At 59.4% G+C, this 18,642-nt stretch overlaps 9 protein-coding genes across 9 annotated transcripts; 5 read left to right on the top strand and 4 right to left on the bottom strand.

Annotated features, from left to right (window-relative positions):
• Positions 1-715: 715 nt before the first annotated feature.
• SLS55_009320 (uncharacterized protein) lies at positions 716-2,433 on the top strand (the record flags this gene model as incomplete). The annotated part of the gene is made up of 3 exons (XM_066780721.1): positions 716-733; positions 795-878; positions 931-2,433. The coding sequence occupies 3 exons, from the start codon at positions 716-718 to the stop codon at positions 2,431-2,433; spliced, it is 1,605 nt and encodes a 534-aa protein (XP_066628667.1).
• A 567-nt stretch (positions 2,434-3,000) lies between these two features.
• On the bottom strand, positions 3,001-3,864 carry NdufS8 (ndufs8, ubiquinone oxidoreductase 23 kd subunit; the record flags this gene model as incomplete). The annotated part of the gene is made up of 3 exons (XM_066780720.1): positions 3,001-3,131; positions 3,230-3,495; positions 3,587-3,864. 3 exons carry the CDS (start codon positions 3,862-3,864, stop codon positions 3,001-3,003), a joined length of 675 nt encoding a protein of 224 aa, XP_066628666.1.
• A 431-nt stretch (positions 3,865-4,295) lies between these two features.
• VPS74 (Vacuolar protein sorting-associated protein 74) lies at positions 4,296-6,697 on the top strand (the record flags this gene model as incomplete). The annotated part of the gene is made up of 7 exons (XM_066780719.1): positions 4,296-4,520; positions 4,581-4,598; positions 4,650-4,779; positions 4,895-4,933; positions 5,563-5,783; positions 5,844-6,090; positions 6,150-6,697. The coding sequence occupies 7 exons, from the start codon at positions 4,296-4,298 to the stop codon at positions 6,695-6,697; spliced, it is 1,428 nt and encodes a 475-aa protein (XP_066628665.1).
• A 1,195-nt stretch (positions 6,698-7,892) lies between these two features.
• On the top strand, positions 7,893-10,412 carry SNF5 (SWI/SNF chromatin-remodeling complex subunit; the record flags this gene model as incomplete). Its single annotated transcript, XM_066780718.1, has 2 exons — positions 7,893-10,031; positions 10,083-10,412. The coding sequence occupies 2 exons, from the start codon at positions 7,893-7,895 to the stop codon at positions 10,410-10,412; spliced, it is 2,469 nt and encodes an 822-aa protein (XP_066628664.1).
• Positions 10,413-11,966: 1,554 nt separating this feature from the next.
• On the top strand, positions 11,967-12,209 carry SLS55_009316 (uncharacterized protein; the record flags this gene model as incomplete). Its single annotated transcript, XM_066780717.1, is given in 2 exon segments — positions 11,967-12,024; positions 12,043-12,209. The coding sequence occupies 2 exon segments, from the start codon at positions 11,967-11,969 to the stop codon at positions 12,207-12,209; spliced, it is 225 nt and encodes a 74-aa protein (XP_066628663.1).
• Positions 12,210-12,609: 400 nt separating this feature from the next.
• On the bottom strand, positions 12,610-14,004 carry APR1 (aspartic proteinase precursor; the record flags this gene model as incomplete). Its single annotated transcript, XM_066780716.1, has 4 exons — positions 12,610-12,898; positions 12,954-13,608; positions 13,689-13,845; positions 13,903-14,004. The coding sequence occupies 4 exons, from the start codon at positions 14,002-14,004 to the stop codon at positions 12,610-12,612; spliced, it is 1,203 nt and encodes a 400-aa protein (XP_066628662.1).
• Positions 14,005-14,482: 478 nt separating this feature from the next.
• Positions 14,483-15,959, bottom strand: SLS55_009314 (uncharacterized protein; the record flags this gene model as incomplete). Its single annotated transcript, XM_066780715.1, has 2 exons — positions 14,483-14,995; positions 15,048-15,959. The coding sequence occupies 2 exons, from the start codon at positions 15,957-15,959 to the stop codon at positions 14,483-14,485; spliced, it is 1,425 nt and encodes a 474-aa protein (XP_066628661.1).
• Positions 15,960-16,421: 462 nt separating this feature from the next.
• On the top strand, positions 16,422-17,461 carry SLS55_009313 (uncharacterized protein; the record flags this gene model as incomplete). The annotated part of the gene is made up of 3 exons (XM_066780714.1): positions 16,422-16,496; positions 16,546-16,809; positions 16,910-17,461. The coding sequence occupies 3 exons, from the start codon at positions 16,422-16,424 to the stop codon at positions 17,459-17,461; spliced, it is 891 nt and encodes a 296-aa protein (XP_066628660.1).
• Positions 17,462-17,530: 69 nt separating this feature from the next.
• On the bottom strand, positions 17,531-18,553 carry SLS55_009312 (uncharacterized protein; the record flags this gene model as incomplete). The annotated part of the gene is made up of 1 exon (XM_066780713.1): positions 17,531-18,553. The coding sequence occupies one exon, from the start codon at positions 18,551-18,553 to the stop codon at positions 17,531-17,533; it is 1,023 nt and encodes a 340-aa protein (XP_066628659.1).
• Positions 18,554-18,642: the final 89 nt, after the last annotated feature.

Genomic DNA, 18,642 nt, shown 5'->3' with positions numbered 1-18,642 from the left:
TCAGGAAGACATCTGCTTGACGTCAGCTCACCCGCAACCGCCCGCGTGGGCAGGAGCACTCGCCTTTGCTGCCGGGAACCCGCTCGATGTAGAGCACCAGCGGCTCATGCCTCTCGTGGGTGGGATTGCGCGGGTAGCGCGGCGGGTTTGAGGCAAGAGTCGTCAGCGCGGACAACGACTTCGCCTCGACGGCCGCGGTCATGCTCCGATGCCGATGGGCGGCGCGTAAACAAGCAGGGCGGAGAGGCCGGGAGGCGTAAGAAATCACAGCGGATGCGGAAGTGGGCGGGTCTGAGGCTTAAGAGCACAGTACGTAGCAGAAGCAGGTGGGTGGAGCTCCGCCGGCGCCCGATGGTGCCTGCCTTGATGGTGGCAGGGGAGGCTGAGCAGTTGGTGCTTGCGCGTTGCCCAGGCGCACCGTGGCGACGCGCGACAACGCTGCCCGTGTGGCGCATGAGCGGCCACGGGCCCCAGTCCCACGCAGAGCCGTCGCCATTATTATTGGCGGGCGTGTGGTGTCGTGTGCCACTGGCCAGTCGCCGGGCCCACCCCGCGCACGGGCCCGGCGATTTTTGCGAGCGCGCAGGCCAAGATTTCCGCGCACTGCATAACTTCGTGAGCCCGCAACCCCAGGCCCGCCTCAACACCGCAACCCGTCCGACCGCCCTGCGAGCCCCGGTCTATCGTCAGCGTGTCGCTTGCGTGCATTCCCGCCATGGCCGACGACCTCGAGGTGAGCCCTCCTCGCCGCCCCGCTGCCTTCGTGCAGACCCGCTGATGCGTCCGCCTCCCAGGAACGTCTGCAGAGCCACGCCCAGGCCTTTGAGGGCCTGATGTCTCTCATTCCCGCAAAGCAGTACTATGCTCAGGACACGAGTGTATGTTTGACCGCTGAGCCGGCTCCCTCACCTGCTAAGACGTCGTTTGCAGGACCAATGGCAGCGCAAGAAGCAATCCAAAGCCCAGAAGAAGGCTGCTAAGCGCGCAAAGCTTGACCCGACCAACATCCAGTCCGCCAAAGACGTCATGGACGAGAACGAGCGCAAGCGCAAGCGGGCGCTTGATGGTGATGACGACAGCGACGACCTCTCCGACCTGAATGCTCCGGGCAGGGAGAAGCCGCGCGAGGGCTTGAAGCCGAAGGATGTGAAGAAGCAGAGGCTGGACGACGCAGCCGCTGCAAAGGACAAGGATGCCGAAGAAGAGGACGAGGAGACCCGGCAGCAGAGAGAGGAGAAGCAAAAGAAGATAGATGACAGAAGGCAGAAAAAGAAGGAGAAGCAGAAGGAGAAGGCCCAGACCAAGAAGCAGCACCAGGACGCCCCCCTAATCAAGACCCCGAACCCTGACGCCGACCAAATGGATGTCGAGAAGGAGGCGAATGTCGACGCCCTTGCCCCGGCAGCCGAAGAGGCCTCTGACGCCGAGTCGGACGATGGAATGTCTGGAGATGACGAAATCGACAAAGTCGATGTCAGTGGTATGGTGGAAGCTGCCAAGGATGACAACTCGTGGACTTCTGCCACCCCCTCCCCTACACCCGAGTCTCCGGCGTCATCCGCGATCCCCTCTGCCTCCTCTTCATCCTCAATTATTCCACCTACTTCATCCGGGAGCTTGAAGAATCTCAAAAACAAGGCCGGCAAGATCAAAATGCCGCAAGTTGATCCAGAAGTGCTCAAGGCACGCCTACACGCGAAGATAGAAACTCTTCGCGCAAAACGCAAGGCGGACGGTATAGACGGTAAGCCCGCCCGCAATCGTCAGGAGCTTATGGAGGCACGGAGACGCAAGGAGGAAGAGAGACGCACACGGAAGAAGGAGATACGCAAACAGGCCAAAGAGGACGAGCAGCGAAAAGCAGCCGAGGTAGAGCTGGCTCGTCTCCGCGGCTCTGGCTCACCCGGCACACCTGATATCTTCTCGCCTATGGAGCAGGAAAACAATTTCTCCTTTGGTCGCATCACCTTTGACGATGGTCAGCAAATGGACTCATCCGCATCAAACCTGGTCGACGCCAAAAAGAAGAAGGGCAGATCGGACGCCAAGACGGCCCTCGAAGCAGTGGAGAGGAAGAAGCAGCGTCTCGCCGGTCTTGACGAGGACAAGCGCAAGGATATCGAATCCAAGGATTCCTGGTTGAATGCCAAGAAGAAGACCCACGGGGAAAAGATCAGGGATGATCCGAACCTGCTCAAGAAGACACTGAAGCGGTCTGAGAAACAGAAAAAGAAGAGCGAACAGGAATGGACTGAACGCCGTGAGAATGTCGAGAAAGGCAAGGAAATGCGTCAAAGGAAGCGTGAGGAAAACCTGCGGAAAAGACGTGAGCAAAAGGGCACCAAGCCCGGCAAAAAGGCCAACAAACTCAAGGCGGGCAAGAAGAAGGCTAGACCTGGGTTCGAAGGTAGTTTCAGAAGCAAGACCAAATAAGTGAAAGAAAAGTTTTGGACCGGGAATTAAGCCATGGCGCAGTCACGTTTAGGATGGGATTCCTCGGCGTTCAGAGGTCTGGGCATGGATAGGAGTACATATGGGGTACTGCATACATTGGTAATGTGAATGGGCCTGCAGATGCCGTTCAAGTCAATAGCGACTTTGCCAAATGAAAAATCCATACGATGAACGCAGCCAATTATGTGCTGTGAACTTTTGGAAGCAGATAGACCTCACATGGCGACCATGGTCTCCTTGGTGTGTGCGCCAGCTGCACAGATCGGGTCAGGTCTGCCAACGTTTTGCAATCGACAAAGAGCTTCTGAAGATGGATATCGATTACTGGATGGGCCGACCAGACATGGCCGCAATACAATAGTGAAGGGACGAGTTCCAGCAAGGTCTTAGCCGAGAAAATAGACTATTTGTTTACTAACGCAGTAAAGTATGAAGAATAAAAGAAATTGTTGCCGTAATGGCGGCCCTGATGCTACAGTGTATGTACATCCTAGTGATATCCTTTCCTCCACTCTTCCTCAAATATGCCATGTCTTAGCTCTCGTCTCACCTGTAGGGAGCATCAGCCCTCGCTACGGCAGCCAGCTCAGGCTCCCACTTGTCACCGTTTGACAGCAGCTTCTCCTTGTTGTAGAGGAGCTCCTCTCTTGTCTCGGTCGCATACTCGGCGTTAGGTGCTACAATATTGTGAGTATACAGTCTCGGGATTTCCGTTTCGCTGGAATAAACATAGCCTCTAGAGGTTGGGTAGAAGGGAACGGAGTGGTGTACGTACATTCGACAATAGCGTCGACGGGGCAGCTCTCCTGGCAGAAGCCACAATAGATGCACTTGGTCATATCGATGTCGTATCTGGTAGTGCGCCTGCTTCCATCCTCACGCTCTTCGGCCTCGATGGTAATGGCCTGGGCCGGGCAGATGGCCTCGCACAACTTGCAGGCAATGCAGCGCTCCTCACCGGTCGGGTAGCGGCGCAAGGCGTGCTCGCCACGGAAACGCGGGGAGATGGGGCCCTTCTCGAAGGGGTAGTAGATGGTGTACCTGGATGGATTGCACGTCTCAGTATGCGAGACGCTTTGCACGATGGCGGGTACGGGCATTATGGGCAGAGCCTGGGGGCAAGGGAGCTTACGGCGCGCGGAAAAACTGCTCCAGCACGACGTACATGCCGCGCATCATCTCGGTCAGGAGGAAGTACTTTCCAGCCTTGTCTAGAGAGCTCTCAGCACCCTGGTCCCAGCGCTTTGGGGTCGGCAGGCGAAATCCCGAGGGTGGCGGTCCGGAGGGAAGCGCGGCGCGCGGCGTGCTGGTCGAGAAAAACAGGGCGGTCGCGGGGGTGTTGGACGCACGCAGCAGCTGCGTGGTCGGCCGGGCGCGAGCCAACATAGTCATTGGCCTCGTGCTTGCCATGGTGGGCGTGGTGGGTGCGGGGAGAGCGGAGAGGAGAGTTGTGGTGTTGAGCGGCACTTTGACGTTGCCGGCGTGGCGGTTCTGTAAGGTCAATGGGCTCGATCTGATTCGCTGTCGGCCAAGGTCTGTAACGTCAATGAATGGATGCCTCAGGCCGGTAACAGCTGCTTCCAGTGCAAGGAGAAGGGTGCGGTCTACAGAGTCCCAAAGGAGTCGCTGGTCAGACAGACAAGCAGTTCGCGCCTTTCAAGGCTGCTCGCCGGGGCATGGCGACCATCCAAGGGCGAGGCAGGCAATGCACGTGACCATGACGGCGCCCAAGCTCTAAGCCCGTCCCGACTCGTCGTTGATTTTGCGAAGTGCCTCATCGCCGCGTACCGCAACACCCACCCCCATCTCGCCAGACAGCACCCGCACGTCCATCCGCCGCCATGTTCAGGACCGCCATCCTTCGCTCCGCCCGCGGTGCTGCCCGCTCTGCCGCCCGCTGGCAAGCTCCAATTGCCCGCCCGGCCGTCCCTGCCCTCCGCGCCCAGTCCAGACAGCAGCTCCCCGCTGTGTGCTTCCAGGCCGTCCGTTGCTACTCTGCCGGTGGCGCTCTCAACCAGGACGAGGTCCAGGGCCGGATACTGGACCTCCTGAAGAACTTTGACAAGGTATGTGGGCTGCGAGCGTCCACTGCGGCATGCCTCGGATCAAGCTAATGCGCGGCACAGGTCCAGGACGCGTCTAAGGTAGCTGACGACCTCTCTGCTGCGCTGTGCCCCAATGCTCACCCAATCTAGTTGTCGCCCACTTCCCACTTCTCCAACGACCTCGGTCTGGACAGCCTGGACACCGTTGAGGTGGTTATGGCCATTGAGGAGGAGTTCAGCATCGAGATACCCGACAAGGACGCCGACCAGATTCACAGCGGTACGTCTGAGCCCACACGCCCCGCAGCCTTAACGCGCCCGCCGTGAAAGCACTCGCATGCACATGCTAAGTGGTGGCGATCACTTCCGGAACGAGATTTACTGACTCCGAGCAGTTGACAAGGCAGTGGAGTACATCCTCAGCCAGCCCGATGGTAAGTTTCTCGGACAACAGCAAGGTGGAGTTTGGTTGGCTGATTGAATCCACAGCGAAATAATTGATTAAATGAGGACTGGACCGGGAGGAGGAATGTGGTGGCTGGAGAATTGCGGAGTGGGCATTTGCTTGTACAAAGCTATCAGCTCTGATTTCCTGAGCCTCTGTACTATGGATTAGAAGACGACCATGCTCCGGTAAAGCTGCTTTGTTTTGGTTGTGCCGCTCTTGCAACGTGGGTACATGGCGTGCTGCGTGAAACGCCGCCCGCGCGGCAGGGTTGGTCCTTCGTCCTCGCCAAGCCAGTTATTTCACTCTGGGCCAGCGGCCGCCCGTAGTAAATGCACATTCCGTACGCCGCGCACACGCGCAACACCCCACCACGTCAGACCCTTCCGGTGCCCTGCGAAATCTCCTGCTGCGATCTGGCTGTAACGCCCCGTGTGCGCTTCCCGTGCCGAGCCCTGTCGACCCTTGGACGCCGAACCCTCGCAGTATCCCTGTGCGGCGGGCGCCGAGCTCAGACCTAGACCCAACACCGACACCGGGCACGACACCTTTCCACAGTCGCACTGCGGATGGCCACCTCAGCTTCAGGCTTGACGCGCCGACGAGGCGCAGGCGCAGGCGCGGGCGCAAATGGCGACACCGACAACGACGGCAGCCGCGTGAGCTCGCCAGTGCCGCGGCGCAACGACGAGGGCCCCGGGACCTCCTACGAGAGCGCCGAGAATGGCCACAAGATTGCCTACGACCCACGAGACATCAGCGAGAGCGCCGAGCGGAGCAAGCAGCCCAAGCTCACGCTCATGGAGGAGGTTCTGCTCATGGGGCTGAAGGACAAGCAGGTGGGCTCCCACGCCCGAAGGCTGCCTAAGGAGGGACGCGACTGACATCTGCTCGGCCAGGGTTACCTCTCCTTCTGGAACGACAACATCTCCTACGCCCTCCGCGGGTGCATCGTCATAGAGCTGGCCTTCAGGGGTCGCGTAAGCATGCAAAAGGACTCGTCGCGGCGGCGCTTCCCCCTCGCGGATCGCGTCATCGAGGTTATAGACGACACGCTCACCGGCGAGGTGCTATTGGACGAGGCGTTGAAGATGATGAAGTCGAGCGAGAAGATGAGTGTGGCCTCTTGGATTGACCTCATGAGCGGTAAGCCTGCCTCCAGACGCTGCGATGCACGGCACGCTGACACCTGTCCCCAAACGCAGGCGAGACATGGAACCTCATGAAGATTGGCTACCAGCTCAAACAGGTCCGCGAGCGCCTGGCCAAGGGCCTCGTTGACAAGGGCATCCTCCGGACCGAGAAACGCAACTTCCTCCTCTTCGACATGGCCACCCATCCCGTCGCCGACGGCGGCGCAAAGGACGAGATCCGGCGCCGTGTCCGCAACCTTCTTACGAACCGAACCGTCGTCCTCCCCCCAAGCCAGTTCCTTCCCGAAGAGATGGACTTTAGGTACATCCGTACCATTGCCATGGTTTGCGCGGCTTATGCAGCCAACGTTCTTGAGAATGCGTTGTCAACACTGGGCCACGAGGCGCGGGAACGGGCCTTTGCCCAAGTCGACGAGCTGCTGGCTGAATACTCACAGTGGCCGTTCGCCCGACGCGCCGGCGGCTCGGGAGGCATAGGAGCTAACCTGGGCCAGGTCATCCAAGAGGAGGTGAACAACAACAAGGACAAGGAGTTGCAGCTTGAGGTAAGCATGCTTCCCACGCACCGTGAACCTCGCACCGTGAACCTCGCACGTTGACTGATACGGATATGTAGGTGGTTGCTGCCTGCTTGAGCGTCTTCACAAGGCTTGATTCTTTGCTATAAGTTAGGGACATCATAACGGCCTTTATCTTATATCTTGCGCGTTACTTTGATACTCAAACACGGCGCTTATTAAGAACAACTACTTTAATTCTGGACCAACGACGGCTGGAGCGGTAAGCAGAGGGCTGCTTGAGTGGTACGGCCGGCGGAGCGGGAAGCGGAGCCGTGCTGGACCAGACGGCGGACGGCCAGACCTTTCTCCTTCTCTTGCCAAAGGGCGCCCGGAAGACGAAAACAAGGGAATTCCATTTTGTTCTATCGACATTGTGTTACGTAGCATGGGGCTTTGAGATATCTGGCTAGCTGGGGCTGGCTTGTTCACCACCCGCTCCCAAACCACCCGTCCGAGTTGCACGTGACCATGACAGCCACCACCAGGCTGCATGGACCCGCTCCGCTCACAGCCCGCGGCGGGCGCGGCGGCAGGTGCACCGGGACGGCGGTAGGGCGGAGAAGCAGGCCTGGCGGTGCGCTGTCAGGCTGGCGGGGGGGGCGAAGGGGACGCGATGGCAGGCCAATGGCAGTGCTGGGCGGAGCGGCTTGGCGAGGTCGTGGGCGTGGGCCGCGCTCTTCGCTGCGACACGGAGGCAGCTCGCAAGCACGCCCGAGCTTAGCATTTCCCGCACCCAATCCTCGCCAGACCGTCCCTCGCGCGCGCCAGGGGGCGGAGACAAACGAACGACGTCAGCTGCGAGACTCCTGCTGGCTAGGCGCTTTCCGCTGCTTGGGCCCATTCCTAACACGCCGCTCCGCTGCCCTCGGTTCTCTTTGTGCCAGCCGCCCAGACTGACAGACGCTCGACGCGCCCGATCATTGCGTGCAGCTCTGGTATGTTGATTCACTCTTCCTGCCGCCCCGCCTGCCTTGCCGGCTGCTGCGTCCGCCGCTGCCGCTGCCGCTGCCGCTGCGCGATGGCGACGCCGTGGGTGCGGCCCGTCGCCTGTCGCGGCACGTTCGTGGCCAGCGCCCTCACCTCCCAGCCCGCGGCCACGCGCCTCTTGCTCGGACCTATCGCTGACATCACCAGCTCATTCATGTCTTCTCCCTGACCCGCTAGACCTTCGTTTCTCCTCGGGCGGCTCCGTGATCGCCGCTCTTCCGACGCGCCTGTGACCCGTACATAGACCATGCCGTCACCAGTCGCGTCGACCGCCGCGCTCCCGCACCAGTCGCACGAGCAATCGCAGCAAGAACCAACACCCGCCGCACACGACGCGCCGAATGGCGCTGCTGGAGACGATGCCACCGAGTCGCAGGATCCGGCGCGTCCATCCAGCTCTGGCCAGGCCGCCGACGGCAATGGCACAATACGCGAGACGAAGGAGAAGGCAAAGGCTGTCATGGCTGCGTCCGGTGTCGACGTGAACGCGAACACCGAGAAGGCCTCACCTTCGGCTCGTGCAAAGTCATCACCAACTGGAAGCGAAACGGCCAATGGACTTTCGCCTAGCCGCAAACGCTCCCGCTCTGGCTCGCGCTTGCCCTCCCATCCGCCGTCCCAAGGCTCTTCCAATCAGAACCAGTCCAGTCTGAACGAGTTCCTCATCAACCAGTATTCTACCCGCGACATGCTTCACGCCGCGGCCATGAACGACCAGGCTGCCAAGGCTCGAGGTTTGATGACCGAGAAGCTGTCCGAAGTCGAGTACTACAAGCAGTTGCGTCAGCAACGGCAAATCGACCCCGGCTCTGTGTTTGGCTATGGATTCGACGGCTACGGCAATGGCTATACTGAGGCAAAACTGTCGCGGCTCCAATACCCCGCGCAGCGCAAACGACTTGGGAACCGCCGCTCAAAAAGCTTGCATGTGCCCCGGAAACAACTCACGAAGCAGGCCGACATTTTTGAGGAGCTAGTACCTGTACGTTTGGACATCGAATTCGACAAGATCAAGCTCCGGGACACTTTCACCTGGAACCTACACGACCACATTATTACACCTGAGCTGTTCGCCGAAAACATGGTCGAGGATTTCAAACTGCCTCCAGAAATGGGTCCACACGTTTTCCGCCAAATCAACACTGAGATCCACGAGCAGCTCCAAGATTTCTACCCCCACGTCTTCTTTAAGGAAGAACCCTTGGACCCACACCTACCTTATGACGCATACAAGAACGACGAGATGCGCATATTGATCAAGCTAAACATCACAATTGGGCAGCACACGTTGGTGGACCAGTTCGAGTGGGACATCAACGATCCTATGAACTCACCAGAAGAATTCGCCAGATCTATGACGGGAGAGCTCTCCCTCTCCGGCGAGTTCACGACCGCCATCGCGCACTCTATACGCGAGCAATGCCAGATGTTCACGAAGAGTCTCTACATTACTGGCCATCCCTTCGATGGCCGCCCGGTTGAAGATGCGGACGTTCGCGATAGCTTTCTGGCTTCTCCGGTACAGTCTGTATTCCGACCCGTGCAAGCAGCAAAGGACTATGCGCCGGTCTTGTACGAGCTGAACGAAGCAGACCTGGAGCGAGCAGAACTGTCAATCATGCGTGAGCAGCGGAGACAGAAACGCTCGGTGAATCGGAGAGGCGGCCCGGCACTCCCAGATCTCAAAGATCGTCAACGAACGGTACGGACAATGGTGGTTTCCTCGGTGCTTCCAGGCGCGGTTGAGCGCGTGGAGGACAGCCGCTTATACAAGCTCTCTCGTTCTGCATCGGGCAGAGGTAGGCGCACTGTAAGAGATGGCGATTCGGATGAAGAGTCGGAAAGCGAAGACTCAGGCCAAGAGTCTCCGGCACCTTCACAGATAATGGGAGGAACTGCACGAACAAGAGGCATGCGTGGTGCTGCCTCAGCAGCAACCGTCGCTATGCGCCAGAATCTTGGTCGGTCACAAACTCCTGAAATCACTGCCCTTCGCCAAGAGCATCACCATGAGACGCGCACCTCCCGGCGCTTTGGAACGCCTAGAGAAGAGAGCGTTGCTCCTACGCCTACCACGCCTGCCCCAGAAAAGCTCATGGTTAAAGTCAAGATCTCTCGCGAGAAGTACCGACGGTGGATGCAGGCACAGTCTACGGGCAGAGCCCATGAGTACCGACAGAGTCAGCCTAATCCCGTGTTGGCCTCTGCAGCTTCCACACCCCAACAAGCTACGCCTACCCGTAGCTCGATGCCGCCGCCTCCCTCACCAGCGCTGCAACAACGGTCGACCCCCGGTCCGGGGACTCCGACAAGCAATGGCCAGCAAGAGATACGATACTACCATGACGGACGCGCAGATGCTCCGTTTCCGCAACCCGCTCAAGCAGTAAGTCCTCAGTGCCAGTAAAGGGTGTGCCAGTTAGTAACAATAAAGCAGCCCCCACCCCCGCCGTGGCTCGCAGAGGCTTTGAAAAAGCTGCACTCGGAGCATCCCGACTCGGCTTTCGAAGCGCTGATGCGCTACTGCGCCATCGACACCCGCTCGCAGCAGCAGATCCGACTCGACAGCCTACCGGCCAACTCGACGCCTCCTGCGCATATCAAATTCCAATGGCTCCCGCGTATCAGGTGCAACGACTGCCCCGGAAAGCTGTACACGCCTGGTCCCAATTGGACCGTCGAGAACTTCGAGGTCCACCTTAGGAACAGGCAGCACCTTGAAGCTGTAAGGAGGAGAACAGCTTCATCTGGTGGTGCTTCGTCGTAGACAAGAAGTCAAAGGGAACGACCGCGAAAAGGGCGGCCACAGGCTGCAGGCTGGATTCCGCGGACGCGACCTCATTCCGTTTTTGTACATCAACATCATCATCTCACCATCATAACTATGAGTCACGGTGCGAAGGTTATGGAAGACAGGGCTTCAAGATGGCGCAATGAGTTGTTTGTCGGTGTTGGCTTACCACTTGGGTAAGAGGAGTGGGAGTTGCATTCGAGAGATTTTGTCCAATTTCATCCAAATCAATTCTTTCCACGTCCTGTCTGTTCTGCCTGCAGTGTCGAATGCACTGCTACTGCTCTACGCTTTTTTCCCTCGCTTGCTACTCAGTGCTCGCGTCACCGTCTGGAAGCACAAGCTTGAGTCACTAGAGCACTTCAAGGTGGTACGATGAATTGGCATGGTCGTTGAAAGTGTGAGCTCGAAACGAAGTTGCGAAGCCTTTACAGCGCATGTCGTCCGTTTCGTCACCTTCGGCTTGCTAACGACACAGAAGCCGCACATTGCAAGACTGACGACGATAGGCGGGCAAGCTTATTCTACCATCAGTCGACCCGGAATGGATCAATTGTAGCCGAGGGCGAGAGAAGGCAGACCAGCAGCTCGATTCACCAGCTGAACAGGCCGATCGGCAGATCATCTGCTTCATTATTCTCCACCGGCGGACCAGCAACGGTCAGCCCTGAGCCCCGCGCAAATTGGCAACCGCGCAAGGAAGAGCGGCTCTTGCGGGAGCCAAGATGCACATCAAGACACTGTGATTCGCTGAGGATGCTCCGCAGGCCACTAGTTATCGCCTCCAGCGGATGGCACGTGTTGCTGGCGTGTGGGCCGGCGAAGCGCTCGGCTTCTGGCCGGAGGGAAGGGGTGCGCGTGCGCAGCCAGGAACAGGACCCGAAGGCCCTTTTGCAGCAGGCCCTTTTGGCCACCATTGGCCGCTGCAAAGCTGGATGTTGCAGATCAGCCGCAGCGAGCGTCAGACCATCACCACTTGTCATGCACGGCCGACTAGGCGGAAGGTCGGCCGGACTCTGCCTTGACGCGCGCGACTTAATAGCCCTGCGGCCCCAGACGCTTCGAGTTTGATGCAAGTTTCGCTTTCCCTTCTTCCGTCTCGCGGCTCTTTGCTCGCCGATATCCTCGCACACCCAAAACGCTCTACTCTCCCACTTCCCAGTCTTTCTCCCTTCTATAGCTTGTGCGCGCGCCTCCTTGACGTCCCTCGCTAGCCGGTATCTCAGCCGTTTGGAACAGCCGGACCTCATCCACGCATTTTTCTTGCTCCCCGGCCTCCGCCCGCTTCCCCTCTTGTTCCACCAGGCCCGTTGCTGTGATTCTTTGCGAAATACCCCGTCTGTCTTTTTACGGTCTCCGTCGTCGACAGCTGGCTGTCCCACGTAATTCAATAATCGTATCCGATCACAAACCACCACCGAAACACAACCACTTCAGGAAACGTCGAGGAGCAAAGACAGGAAAGGGCTACGACACTCATTGCTCTACGAAGCGGCAAGCTCCCCGGCGAAAGAAGGACAAAGATTGCAGATGGCTTTCGAATTCCTCGCTCCGATTTTGACTCCGACGGCCCTGGCCACGGTGCAGCGTGACCCGTCGCTGCTAGGCATCTTGTTGGCTGTGCTGTTCGGCCTAAACCTGCTCGTCGGCCTGGCCGTCTTCATCCACTACCGTACCGAGAAGGACAACGGCACTTGGAAGGGCTGGGGCATCCCGTTCTGGCCCAAGAAAAAGGCGAAGAAGGCGGGCTTCAGGAAGATCGGTGGGAAGTGAATGCAGGTCGCCAGCCGGGCGTTGTTGTGTGGCGTGGAAGAGTGGAGAGGATGGGGTGGCTTCAGCATGCGTGAAGCGCCGTGCGATTCCCCGGCTTCTTACTCAACGTTCAGCCAAGCAACGAAAACGATCTTACAGAACGCAATCCATGGGGACACTATTCCACAATTGTTCCTAGACGAGGCTCTAGGTATAGTACACGGGAAACACGCAACCACAAAACAAGATCAAGTGGACACCAATCCCTCCAATCCATTCATCAATGTAGTCTGAAAAGCCAAACCATACAATTTACCAGCTGGATACCAAGACTAGTGCTGCCTCGTACCGCATAATGCCATACCCAGTGTCCGTTACCGCATACTTGTATTCCGCTCGAGGTATCATAAATAGCTCACGCTTACTTGGACTTGGCAAGGCCAACGGCGTTCTCGCCAAGGTCGTAGACCGAGTACCACTTGCGCAGGAAGGCATCTCCCAGGATGGCAAGCGGGCCGGTAGGCTCGGGGAAGTCCATGCCCATGAAGGCAGAGATGCAGGAGCCTTGAACCTCGAGGATGTAGTCGTACGAAGTGATGGTGAAGTTGTGGCCGGTGAGAGTGAAGGTCAGGTCGGGAAGACCGTCACGCTTGTCGCACTCAACCGTGTACTGGCCGTTGAAGCTCTTCTTGGCACCGATCTCCTTGTTGCTGCGGTCTGTTAGCGGTTTCGATACCGTGCAGGCAGGGTGCAGGGGGGACTCACAGGAGCTCAGCGAGAGTGGAGGGGAGAGCAATCAACGAGGTACCGGTGTCAAGAATGGCGCCGGTGTTGTCGAGGTCGGCGGTTGCATCACCGAAAGTAATGGAGTCAAGGTCAACCTCCCAGTAGGCCTTGCGCCTCAACGGGATCTTGGTGAGCTTGCCACTGTAGTGGCTCTCGTCAATACCACCGAAGGTGGCGACGGACTCGGCACCCTCGTCGTTGGTGTCGCTTAGGTAGAAAGCGAAGACAGGGTCGTCGAGAAGGCCCTGCTCAATCATGTTGTAGAAAGGAGGAACGATGTGGTTCACGGAGATGGTGTCATAGCCAAGACCCATGATGCCGTCGAAACGGCCGAAGGCGAAGGCCAGGCCGGGCTCAGAGGTGGCCTCGGCGAAGTCCTGGTCCTTGACGGTCAGGTCACCGATGGTGAAGACGTCGTTGGACACGAAGCCGCTAAGGCTGCCGGAGCCATAGCGGATCTCGAAGGAGCTGCCGTTCTTGGAGTATGTCGAGGAGGAGCTCGAGTCGTACTTGGTGTGGAGGTAGCAGGCGATGGAGCCGCACTCAGACGACGGCACCCACAGGTTGGAGCTGCCGGTGTCGAGGACGACCTTGAAGGTCTGCGGAGGGGTGCCGAGCGAAATCTCCGAGAAGTCTGGGGGCGAACGACTGTCAGCTCACATGGAGCGCAAGCGAGATGCCGACGCTGCAGCCTCGGGGGAAGTGGATACTCACACTGGGCATTCAGGAAGTTGGTGACGGGGACGGGGTGCTCGGAGTCGGCGTCGACGGGCTGAGTCCTGAAGATGTCCTCGACGGTGTTGAGCTGTGGGCGGGAGCCCATGTACTTCTGGCTGAGGGCCTTCACGTGGTCGCCGATGTTGGCGTGCTCCTGCACACAGTAAGCTCCAGCACACGTAGGCAATGAGACGGGAGATGGAAAACGCACCAGCTGCTCGGCCAGAGGCACCTTCTTAAGCTTCATCTTGTGGACGCCGGCCTGGGCGGAGCCAAGCATGGCGCCGGCGGCGAGGAGCATGGAGCCCTTCATAGTTGCGGTGCGGCGGAGACGGAGCTGCAGCTACTCGAATAATGGAGATGGGGCGCGGGCGGGGCAAAGTGATGGGAGGAGATGGGTGGTTGACGGAGAGCTTGTCTGGGGAACGGGAGCTGCCTGCAGTTGTACCTGGGCCGGCGCCTCTCCCCTTCGTCATCTGAGGCCTTGGCGCCGATTAGCCGATTGCGGCAGGGCCAGGCGCTGATAAGCGTGGCTGGGGAAAGCGCGGTGGCCCGTGAGCTGTCCACGAGACCGCCGCCCGCGTCATCCGAGGCCCGGCCGCCGAGACTCATCATTTCGCAATCCATCGTCCCTGTTGAATCTCTACGCTTATTACTATTATTGCCAGGACATGGCCGCCGCCTGGGCGCGAAACCCCTGCCTTCCGTCGCAGCGCACATGCCGCCCCTGCACTGTCCTGCCCGCCCCTGCCTGTTCCTAGCGTCGGACTCTATTTTCACTCGGCTGCTTGCTAGATCTTGGCTCTCAGTACAAGTCCTGTCTGAGCAATCCTTGCCGCGACCAACGTCAAGCTGCCGCACACAAGCACCGTGCCTCCCCACATCTGCGCGTGCAGGTAGTTGCCGTCGTAGTCTGAGATCAGCGCTCCTGCAAGCGGCGGCCCCGTCAGCGCCGCAAAGGAAACAATCGAAAAGGCCATGCCCATCCGCGTCCCTGTCTTCTTCAGGTCCGGCGTCAGGCTGCTGAGCACCGACGGGAAGAGACCCTGCACGCCGGAAGACGTCAAGCCAATGACCACGGTAAATGGATACAGCCCTGCTGTCGTATGGACCCCTGACCATGCGAACAGCATGATGCCCGTGGAGAAAGAGAACGGGATAATCAAGTTCAAAGGCCCGGTGACGCGGTCACTGACGAACGGTGGGATTACTCGCGAAATATAGCCCACGCCGTTGAGGATGAGCAGCAGATTGAGCGAGTCTGTGTACGGCAGGCCTACGATGTCCCGGCTGAAGGCGCTGATCTGTTCTTCACGTGAGCCGCTGCTGCTGCGAGCCGCAAAGGCCGTCACTTACGTAGTAGAAGACGAAATACAGAGCCCAGAAGTTGAGGAACATGCCAAGGCAGAAGAGACAGTAGGTGAGCTCCTTGAATGCCGACATATCGATCAGCGGCCCCGACGGCCTAGGGGGAAGGCGGACCTTGAAAAGGGCAATCGTCACGGCCGAGGTTGCGAGAGAGACGAATCCGAGGATGCGGATGGTCCAGCCGAAGCCCACTTGCGGGAGCAGCTGCCTGACCATGGATGGGTAAATGAGACCGCCCGTGGCCGATCCGGACGCGGTGAGGCCAATGGCAAGCGCTCGGTTCTTGGAGAAGTAGGTGGCAACAAGAGCCACCGTCGGGCAGAACATGAGGCCGTTCCCCAGGCCGGTGCAGACGCCTTGGGCGAGGAAGAGCTGCCAGTACTGAGAGCACAGCGACGTCATGAAGATGCCCAACAGGCTCAAGAAGACGCCGAGGATGTACACGCGGCGGAACAGGCCGGCATCGGTTGCACGGCCGGCGACGGTGCCGATGAAGAAGAGCAGCCAGACTTGGACGGTTCCGATCCAGGAGATCTGCGAGCTTGGGACGGCCAAGGTGGAGGTGTAGTAGGCCTGGAAAGCGCCAAATGAATTGATGTATCCCCAGGTGTTCATGATGCAGATGTGGCCCATGAGCACCTGGGTCCAGGCGCGAAGGCCGCCATCGGGCGGAGGGCCGGGGTCCCGGATTGAGGCAGCGGACCGGGCGGTCACGACCTTGGAGAGGGCCCTTTTGGCCGTGCCGGCGGCGGTGGCGTCCTTGGTATCCTCGTCAAGAGCAGTGGCTACCCTTTCAATGGCAATCTCGTCGCCAGGCTCGTGCGGCGGCAGCGATCGAGGGGTCAGCACCCCGCTGCCGAACTCTTTCTCCGAGTAGTCGTCCTTGGAGTCGTAGACCATGGCGGGCAATGGATCTGAGGAGGGGCAGCGACGAAAGGAGCGACGACGGCATTAGATATTTAAATGGGTCGGGGAATCAAGGGCCGAGGGGAGTCATCGGTGCCCCTAGCGTGCAGTGGGCTCGCAGAGCGTGGAGCTTGTCGAAGCTGCAGGCACAACTGCAGCGTCCGACGGTGCCGCCAGCCGATTGTGGAGGCGAGCATGGCTAATGGTAATCAATCAATGCCTGCATGCACGCCGGGACCCATCAAAGAGAGCAGAGCTCGAGCAGAAGGCACGGGTGGCGTGGGCTGCCACGACATGAAGGGCGTGTGAGCGTCATCTGCGGTGGGCTTGTTGATTTTTCAGCACCTCAGGCGGCAAGGCGCAGCGGCCACGACGGGCACCCGCGGCTAAGCGTTGCCGACGCAGCTTCGGCCAGCCGTCGTGCAGCCGAGCCACGAACAATCACAACCCATCGATATGTCGCCGGCGCCCCAGATGCTGAAGCGCCCTGCCGCCGTCGCGAGCCAGGCGGGCATCCTGTTCCCGTTCAAAGTAGGTCGAGCTGCGAGTGTGGGCGGTGCCTGGCCTGACGTTAGCATAGGGTCTCTGGTATTTCTGCACCCAGCCGGACCTGTGGCCGCTGCTCAAGGGCCGCCTGCTGCCGTGCTTCCTGCTGTCCGTCTTCGTCTTCGCCAACCTCTTCATCTGGACCTACCTGCCGCAGGTCGCCTTCCTGTACGTCTTCCACAGGGCCGGCGCCTGGGTCAACGGCACCTTCCTGGTGCTCGGCGAGGGCGCCGCCATCGTCGCCATCCTTTTCGAGGCCTTTTTTGTCGACGAGACCCAGGTCGACCTGTTTGATGCGGTACGTCTGAGTTTTGTAGCCCCGCCCGCCCGATGGTGTGCTCGCGCCTAGCCAAATCCCGCGCCACCCTTGCCCATGCATATACTGACCGCACGCACAGGTGCTGGTCGCCAAGGGCTACGACCATCTGGTCACCACCCGCCGTCCCGTCGCCCCGGATGGCGACAACCCAGTGCGACGCCTGGGCAGGCGCGAGCGCCATGCCGTCTACGCCCCGTTCAACCTTCGGCAGATAGTCGAGTTCATCCTGCTGCTGCCGCTCAACTTCATTCCCGTCGCCGGTGTTCCTCTTTTCATCTTCCTCACCGGCTACCGAGCCGGGCCCCTGCAGCACTGGAGGTACTTCAAGTTCCTTGACTTTGACAAGAAAACCAGGACCCGCTACATCAAGGAGTGGCGGTGGAAGTACACATGGTCTGTGCTGCCCACCCATTGTTTGCCCTCCGCCCTCGCTGACACACGCAGGTTCGGCACGTCGGCGCTGATGCTGCAGCTGGTTCCCGTGCTGAGCATGTTTTTCCTCCTGACCACCACGGTCGGCTCGGCCCTGCTGGTCGTGCACATGGAGGAGAAGGGCAATCCCGTCGAAGAGGACGAGCGGCCAGACTACGTGGACGACCCGCCGCGCCAAAGCTACGGAACCTTGGTCTAGCGTGCACGGCATCCAGCACCCTCCTGGCAACTGAATCTCGAATGATGAAACGAGCTGTACTTGTATGTCTCAATGTAGCGTGTGGTATTTACTATCCTGTTCGTTGAGTCCCACCATTTTCAACGACTCGATCCACAATTTCTGCTCCTTGTCTTTGTCAAACGCCCACGTCTCATAGCCTGTGTCCATGACTGTATACCCGGCCTCGACAGGCCCGCTTTCCGAACACTGTTCCAGGTACTTGGCACCCTTTCCCTCAAACTCGTTTCCAACCGCGGCCAGAACCTGGGTTGCCGCACCCTGTGCCGGGCTCATGGTTCCCTTTACAACGTCTGGATTGCTCGCCCACCGTTCCTTGAGGTTCGGATCCATGTGGATCTGGAGCCCTGTCGCTATGCCGCCGGGGTGGAGACTGAGCGCATGGACCCCTCTGGCGCCGTACCGACGTTCGATTTCGTTGGCCATGTAAATGTTTGCCGTCTTGCTCTGTGCGTATCCTTTGCTCGGAGTATAGTCGTTCTCCAAGTTGATGTCGTCGAAACGGATTCCTCCGCCGCGATGGCCCATGGACGCAACTACGACGACACGGGAGCCGAAGGAAGAAGAGGAGCCGGCGAAAAGCGCCTCCTTTAGTAGATTGAACAGTAGGAAGTGGCCGAGGTGGTTCGTGGCAAATTGCGACTCGAAGCCGTCGGCGGTCTTGGCGTACGGCGGCATCATGATGCCTGCGTTGCAGACCAAAACGTTCAAAGTCTTGCTCTTGGAGAGAAAGTCCCGGGCACACGTGCGCACACTGTTCAGCGAATCCAGCTGCAACTCCAACAAGTCCACACGGCCAGGCTCCAGGACATCAGCCAAGGCCTCCTCGCCCTTCTTGATGCTTCGAGCGGTGCAAAAGAGGCGTGCGCCGGTGGCGAACAGGGCACGTGCAGTTTCGATGCCAAGGCCTGAAGAGCATCCCGTCACGAGCATGACCTTGTCCTTCAGCTGACCCTCAAGGCCCTCATGGCGGATGACGTCGAGTGCTGTGGGCCGGGCGTCGCCGGGGCCGTTGGGCGAAGCGAATGCAGCGGCGTAGCGGGACGAAGCCATGGCACGGAGCAAAACGCGGCAAGGCTTGGGCCGGCCAAAGTGGGATGGGAACTGAGGAAGGCGGCGCTGGAAAAGACGGCAGTTCAGGC

Source organism: Diplodia seriata (genome assembly GCF_021436955.1).
Source record: "Diplodia seriata strain FDS-637 chromosome Unknown scaffold_10, whole genome shotgun sequence".
NCBI classification, from domain to species: Eukaryota; Fungi; Ascomycota; class Dothideomycetes; order Botryosphaeriales; family Botryosphaeriaceae; genus Diplodia; species Diplodia seriata.
Note: the sequence above shows the minus strand (reverse complement) of the source record. Positions and strands in the feature narration are given on the sequence as shown.